The 7265-nt window shown below is 42.8% G+C and overlaps 1 protein-coding gene across 6 annotated transcripts; it reads left to right on the forward strand.

Moving 5' to 3' along the window:
* The first annotated feature begins 761 nt into the window (after positions 1-761).
* RPS24 (ribosomal protein S24) lies at positions 762-7059 on the forward strand. 6 transcript variants are annotated; one of them, XM_043596682.1, is made up of 8 exons: positions 763-835; positions 2313-2378; positions 2468-2677; positions 3590-3700; positions 3825-3827; positions 4347-4364; positions 6568-6589; positions 6977-7059. In XM_043596682.1, the coding sequence occupies exons 1-6, from the start codon at positions 833-835 to the stop codon at positions 4350-4352; spliced, it is 399 nt and encodes a 132-aa protein (XP_043452617.1). In that variant the 5' UTR covers positions 763-832; the 3' UTR covers positions 4353-4364; positions 6568-6589; positions 6977-7059. The 6 variants fall into 6 exon arrangements, with proteins under 6 accessions (XP_043452616.1, XP_043452617.1, XP_043452620.1 ...); XM_043596685.1 differs by lacking the exon at positions 4347-4364; XM_043596684.1 differs by lacking the exon at positions 3825-3827.
* The last annotated feature ends 206 nt before the right edge of the window (positions 7060-7265 follow it).

The following is a 7265-nucleotide window of genomic DNA, read 5'->3' on the forward strand; positions in this document are numbered from 1 at the left end:
AAGGTGAAAGTAATTAGAATGTAACAGGCACATAACAATCACTCGGTGAATATTAACTATTATTATTCTAAAAAATATAGGAAAGTTGTCCTCAAAGCCTGCACTGTGGTTTTCTCGTTCATTCTAACCTTCGGAAAGTTCTTTCCTAATGTCTCTTTGAACATGTACATATATTCTTTATTTTTGCATGACCATTTTACTTTAAACAACTAAACGAATTTATGGATCAAACAGCTTTTTTGTTGTTGTTGTTGATAAGGACTAAGATTTTCAGAAAAAGCAAATTAATTAATGAGTTTTTTGTTTTTAATTTACAAAATCACCAGGAAAATCTCAGAAAAACAATACGTAGCAATCAACGAAAATAGTTTTATATATTTGACATAACAAAGGTTTTGAGTCAGGATTTCTGCAGTTTTCCTCGCTATAAAATGAGGAGGCTGGTTGACAGTATCTCCTAAGATGTCTTGCATCTTTACGAACCTCTAACTCGCAATGAGACAATTTAAACTATAATTCGGCTTATCGGAACTTTAAAGAAGCGCAGTTCAAGACAGTAAATTGAGCTGAAAGGGAACCCACGCTGGCGTAAATCCGTCGGCCCGAGTTGTTCCGCCTCTGGATTGGCCAGTCCAAAATCCCGGGGGTGTGGCCGAAGATCCTTGGCTCACCTTAAGCCTTTTTCAATCCGGCATTGGCGCGGCCGCCCTCACGGTTCGGGCCACGCCCACACGCCGGCGCCTCCTGGGGTCCTTCCGAGCGCATTGATATGATTGGCCCGCGGTTAGTGGTTCTCTTTTCCTCCCTGGCTGCCTAAAGCTCGACCGCCATCATGGTGAGTTTCCTTAGATCCGTGCAGTCATCCGTTGCGTATCTGAGCCATCCTTCGTCTCTGGGTCCTGCCTTTTGCGCTATGGCCACCTGAAGCCCCGTCGCTTTTCTTTGGGTGTGTCTGACGGAGGCTGGTTGCCTAGAGACCCGGAGCCGTCGGTGGGGAGTCCGGGCTGCGCTGCCGGACCCGGACACGCCGGGTTTCAGGGTCCCGGGCCTGGGGACTGCGCGAGCGTCTCCTGCGTTTGTCGCCTTCGTGGAGCCTAGTGGATTGGGCTGGGTGGGGTGAGACTCATTTCACCGGGGGGTCTCAGTTTGCGATAGGCGGTTTGCAAGTGATGGCAGCTCTAGAGGTGAAGCGGGTACTGGCGGCGCCCGGGCGAGTTGTGGCGAGTGAAGCCGATTCCACGTGTAAGCTAAAATATTGTCAGCCGGATGGAACTTCTTGCACACTGGGGAAACCGAGGCCCTGGACATGGAAGCCTGCAAAGAGTGTGGATTAAGTCATGACTAGTCAGCTCTGTCTTAAAGGTTCAGCACCCATTTCTAAGTCGACCTCCTCTGCAACCCCCCCTTCCCCCCGATCTTCTGAAGAGTTGGGTACTATTGAAGTGAACTTACTTTGGGGTGGCTTTTCAAACTGAAATTGAAACGTAGCAACCAATTGTTGCCTCTCCTTTCTCTCCTCTTTTTGTAAAATTTTTTCTTAGTGGAAACATGCCGAATGCCCACGTTTCCTTGGTGGTCACTTGTGTAAGAGCTGTTGGGCCATTTAGAAGGGGGTAGGATTTCTTGTGGGCCATTCAAGACGGGTAGTTGACATGCAGAGTGCAGTGTTTGTGTCAGATTTGTGCAGGATGTTAGGAACGTAGTTGAGACTATAACCTTTGTTAAAGTGGAAGTAGTTTTAGTTCAGAGAATGGGTTTTTGGGTGAGGGCGATTTTGGGGTTTGTTTACACTTAAGGGTACAGTCTGCAAAATCTGGAGACATTTTTTTCTTATCACGACTGGGTAGTTGGGGGTGCTACTGGCCTCTAGTGGTTAGAGGCCATGGGTGCTCCTAAACAGGTTAAAATAGGACAAACCTCACAGAATTAGGACCAAAATGAGGTGTTGAGTTAGAGAAACTGCTCCAGAGTGATTCCCGTAGCAAAGAGAAGTAAGTTTCCAGAAAGCTGCTGAATGGGTTTTCTTGGTACTGAGTTTACGTGTGTTAGAGGTGTCCTAGAAGGTAGGCACTTGGGATTTGTTTTTCTTTTCATGGAAGCATTCCCACCACTAGTTCCTGTGGTTCTTGAACATTTGAAATGTGGCTCCTGCAGCTGCGGGATTCGGAATTGCATCTTAAATGTCATTTGATATTTAGAGATTATTCACATATGGCTGGTGGCTACTCCTTGGCAGTTCCAGAGCTTGGAAAATTACAGCGGGATCAAGAAAAGGTTGAGTGGTATCATTAACTAGTGTCTAATATTTTCAGAATGACACAGTAACTATCCGGACCAGGAAGTTCATGACCAACCGACTACTTCAGCGGAAACAGATGGTAAGGAAGGACACATCACAGTTTGGTTGTTTTGCTTCAAAAAATGCATTTCGTAATGATAAGTGCTAAAACTTGTTATTTCTTTTAAGGTCATCGATGTTCTTCACCCCGGAAAGGCAACAGTACCTAAGACAGAAATTCGGGAAAAACTAGCCAAAATGTACAAGACCACACCAGATGTCATCTTTGTATTTGGATTCAGAACCCATTTTGGAGGTGGCAAGACAACTGGCTTTGGCATGATTTATGATTCCTTGGATTATGCAAAGAAAAATGAACCCAAACATAGACTTGCACGAGTAGGTGTTCTCATTTGTTCAACAGTTACTGAAGACTGAATTTCAACAGCATTGTGCTGTGGGTGCAGTGGAATGAGCAAGAGCAAGCAGTCTGGGGAAGGACAAGCTACAGATCTAAACACTAACGGGGTTAAGAGAGAAGGTTCTTCGACAGATGTACAGATAAGAAAGAGTGCAGGGTGTTAGTAATGGAGTCTACAGCTTTTGAAGAGATGGCATTGGAGCTGTGTTTAGAAGGGCAAGTAATAATTGTGAGGATAGGAGTTGGAAATAGGGGGATGAGTTTGAAAGGTTGGCACCAAATTGAGATCCTTGATATTAAAGTCTGAGTTTGGATTTGGTTCTCACAGGTAGCCAGGAACCATGAAAGGTTTTTGATCATTTTGTGGGTGCCAAGCACTAGAGTGAACTACAGCAGTGAGCCGGAGAAGCTCCCTTAGATTCTAGGTCGTAAACTAGTACGCAGACGGTTACTTTCAGGTACTTTTGTTTCTCTTTCTCCTTCTCTGCCATCAGATAAGTAGAACACAGGTGAGGGAAAACATGATGTGGTAGATAGATGCTGCACTCTTTGATTGGGTGGTCTGGGAGGCCTTGCTGAGCAGGTGACGTTGAAGCTGAGGTCCATGTGAAGGTTGGTTGGAAACAGTCTTCGGGCAGCAGGAACGGCAGAGTGACGTGGGGCGTTGAGAGCACATCTGGTTCCTGTGCCATTGATTTGTACATATACGTGTCCCTTAATTTGATGACCAGGTACTAGCACAAACAAGTATTTTTAAATGTGCTTGAAGAAGTATTGATTTTGGGAAGCTGCATTTCTTGAACTGTCTGGCTTGGTCATGGTCCTTACCAGATTAGTTAATGCTGAGTTGATGTTGCCAGTCACTTATGAGGTACTCCTTTCTCCTTCAGCATGGCCTGTATGAGAAGAAAAAGACGTCGAGAAAACAGCGGAAGGAACGCAAGAACCGAATGAAGAAAGTCAGGGGAACTGCAAAAGCTAATGTTGGTGCTGGCAAAAAGGTATTGTTTATCAAGGAGAATACAGAAATGTCAGTTGCAGGTCTTTAGTTTCTAGAAAGGAGGGATTTGTTTTCTTAATAACCTTTTTAATGTTTTTTCTTTTCCCACTTCTTCTGGATTACAGAAGGTAACGTGTTTTGAGACGCTACACGATGTAGTATCTTAACACCTCACTAGAGTAGCTTTGCCCACCCTTTGTCAGCTCACAGATTAGCACAACACGGGCCACATCGGTTCAGTCATCTTGGTGGGCATCTTGCAAGCCCTATCAGGAAAAGTTTCCCATTTTACTGCTAATTGGTTTAGACTGTTAATGGGGAAGTATGTCTGGTTCCCGGAGATTAAATTTATTTGCTTAAAACGGATAACTGGTTTAAGAAGCTGTTGAATCAATGTGGCCCATGTTCTCCTGGCATGCTGGAGAGGCAGCTGAGAGATCTCAATTGCTTTCCTCTCCAGTTAGCCAAGACTGAAGTGATTTTAATGATAAGCAGCTTTTTACCAGCTTTGCTAGCTAACTGTAAATAATAGTTGAATGGAATTAAGGTGCTGGGTTGTTAAATTAACAAATAATCAAGTGTTCTGTGAACTTTTTTTTTTTTTTTTTGCCTTTTCCCTCTACTTTCTTGGATTTCTTGTTCATCAGAAATGAAGTGTCTAGCAGGTACTGAGATTGTGAGCACGGTGTGGGGATGCATCACCTTCACGGAGTTTGCTTTGATGCTTTGCATGTTGGCTTTTGGACAACAAGAGTTTTCTGTAGTATGGTGTTTTATAATTGAAATGCTATGTTTTAAAATGGTAGATTATGAGCAAAGGAGAAAAACTTTTAATCTCGTTTATTTTGGAAACTCAAAAATGCATGTTATGTTGCGAAGTGACCTGGTGGAGGAAGGTGGGTACTCTACCAAGTAGGCACCTTTTAATTTGTACTGGGAAATGCTGTGCCCCAGTTACATACCCAGGAAATGGCTTTGGTTGATACAGGGCTTGGGAAGGGTTCTCTCATTTTTTTTGTCAACAGTCTTTCCCTTAGGGACCCTGGGACTGGTTGATTTCATTGGCAGTTCTAGTCTAGGAAGTGTCCAGGAAGCATTTGCTCAATAGAATGGCCTTGTACCATTCTATTGCTTTTTCTTTTCTTTTCTTTTTTTTTTTTTTTTTTTTAAGTTTTTAAAGTTTATTTATTTTGAGAGAGCGCAAGGGAGGGAAGGGTGGAGAGAGAGGCAGAGGGAATCCCAGACAGGCTCCATACTGTCAATGCGGGGCTGTATGTCATGATGGTGCGATCATGACCTAAGCTGAAATCAAGAGTTGGAGGCTTAACCCGAGTGAGCCACCCAGGACCCCGTACATTGCTTTTTATTGACCTCCGATTTTCCATCTGCTGTCCGTTTTTCTTTTAATTGAAAAAATTCCAAGGTAATTGTATATTCACACCAAGGTTTTCGACAAATACTCTTTTTCTATAACTATCTGGTCACAGTAGTTCACTACCCCATGTTAACCATTTTTGTGCATTTGAGCAGCCCCAATCCATAGCATGTGAAGTGGGCTAAGACTGGGTTGGAGGGTAGTAGGGTTTTGAAACACTGTAGTCACTGTCCCTTTGTGCTTCCTCTAGCGATGACTCCCTGCCAGGCAGTGAATGTGTTATGCCTGCCCACCTCTCTAATCACATTGTCTTCTCAGCCGTGGAGTTCTAGTAATGGATGAACTGCCAGAGGAACTACTTGCTGCTTAGAACTGCTCCCTGTTTGTGAGGCTTATACCTGTCAACGGAAGTCCCAGAGGTTGCAAAAAGATTCAGTCAGTGGACTGATCTAGACCAAAGGACATTTAACCCGTTCTTGTCTTCATTCAGCCTTTGAGACCTGTGTGTTAGTGCTTGACGGTGACGTGTGTGGAGGGGCTACCTCTGTGGACCTGAGCATCACTGTCCCTACTTCAGGTTGCACTGGTGCCTTTCACTAGCATAGCTCTGAAAACCTGGCTGGGAGATGAATGCGTAAATATGCACGTGTATTTGACTCAAAATGGCCAGGCATACTGATGTTAACTTTTGTTTTTGTTTGGATGTTGAAATTGGTATTTGCTCTTAGCTTTTGGGTACGATAGATTTTTTTTTTTTTTTTTTTTTTAACGTTTCATTTATTTTTGAGAGAGAGGGACAGAGGGTGAGCAGCAGGCTCCGAGCCTTCAGCACAGAGCCCAACAAGAGGCTTGAACTCACAGACTGGGAGATCACGATAGAGTTGTTTTAAATGAAGGAATAAATAGTCTCGCTTTTGAGGAGCATTTGAAGCCTTTTCATCGACTGAGTTTTGCCTTTCTAAAAACTAACTTGTACTGCTTTCGGTGGCTGTGAACAGTGACGTTTAAAGTATTGAACTGAGACAGGTTTTAGGCTTGCTTGATCATTTAGAGTTCTCTCTGAGGCTAAATTAATTTAGATTCTTGTGTGGGATGCTTCCCATGTCTGTTGATGGTGCTTGTGTGCCCAGCATGATGTTGCTGAGCAGAGCAGGAAGGATAAGGGTCAGGCATGTGTACTTCATGTATATGTAGGCGGTGGCAGCTTGGGTTGGCACTGCCGTTGGCATGATCTCTTCATTGTGAAGTCCTCATGCCACTTTGTTTACATAAGAACGGTAGTAATCATGCGAGGTATTCTCAGAATGGGGGGGAATAAAATCAGTGAGTGTCTGAAGAATGTTTGGTATACAATTACAAAGAAAACCGTCATTTTTAAGGTGTCTGATTGCATGCATGTAAATGCAGATTATTTTGGAGTTTGAAAAGGGACTATTAATGAAATGTTTCTTTTCCTTCTTCCCTCCTTTCTCCCTTCCCTGCCACTGATTCAGTGAGCTGGAGATTGGACAACAGGTATAATTTAAGCTTTTCATGTAGATCATTAGACTTGTTTACTGATAATGGTAATTTAAAACTATAGAGCATGTGAAATGGTTTTGGAAGTCCACTTACAAATTCTCTCAAGAACTGTAGACTTCTAAATACTGATAACTACATGGTTTTGTTTTTAAAATCTAGTAGTATTTAACTGCTTTTTTATTTCATTTCTGACTTGAATGCTTGCAAGTTTTATTTCTTGATGCTTCCCTTGTGTTATCACAAAGTTAATATTCTAGGTTACTAATACTTTTTCTGCATGAGCGTCATTAAGTTTGGAGTTTGTTGAAGGGTTTGAACTTTAATTTTCAGGTTTTTAAAGGTGGTTAACTAACTAAATTTTTCTTTTTCTTTGTTCCACAGAAGGAGTAAAGATGCTTCAGGGACTATCTGGCGTTTGTGCAGATTTTTCATGAGAGGATTAATAAACTAAGAACTTTTATGTGTCTGGTTGTTTGAAACATTTGATGTTTACTGGAAGTGTTATGATAATTTGCTGTTAGAGCGGATTTAGATTGCTGCCCGGATTCACATGTTCACATAAGCTTTCAGTGAAAACTTGGCATGACTGTTGTTCCTTTCCGTGGCACAAAGGTGTTGGGTGTACAGTCTCAGCAAAGCAGGAGCATATAGGTAGGGCCAGTCTGTTTTG

Source organism: Prionailurus bengalensis, chromosome D2 (assembly GCF_016509475.1).
Source record: "Prionailurus bengalensis isolate Pbe53 chromosome D2, Fcat_Pben_1.1_paternal_pri, whole genome shotgun sequence".
In the NCBI taxonomy this organism is placed as follows: Eukaryota; Metazoa; Chordata; class Mammalia; order Carnivora; family Felidae; genus Prionailurus; species Prionailurus bengalensis.

Excerpts from the sequence above, each read along its gene's own strand:
- RPS24 (XM_043596681.1), top strand. Across the intron at positions 2,379-2,467 it reads TACTTCAGCGGAAACAGATG|GTCATCGATGTTCTTCACCC; the intron begins GTAAGGAAGGAC and ends ATTTCTTTTAAG. Across the intron at positions 2,678-3,589 it reads CCAAACATAGACTTGCACGA|CATGGCCTGTATGAGAAGAA; the intron begins GTAGGTGTTCTC and ends TTTCTCCTTCAG.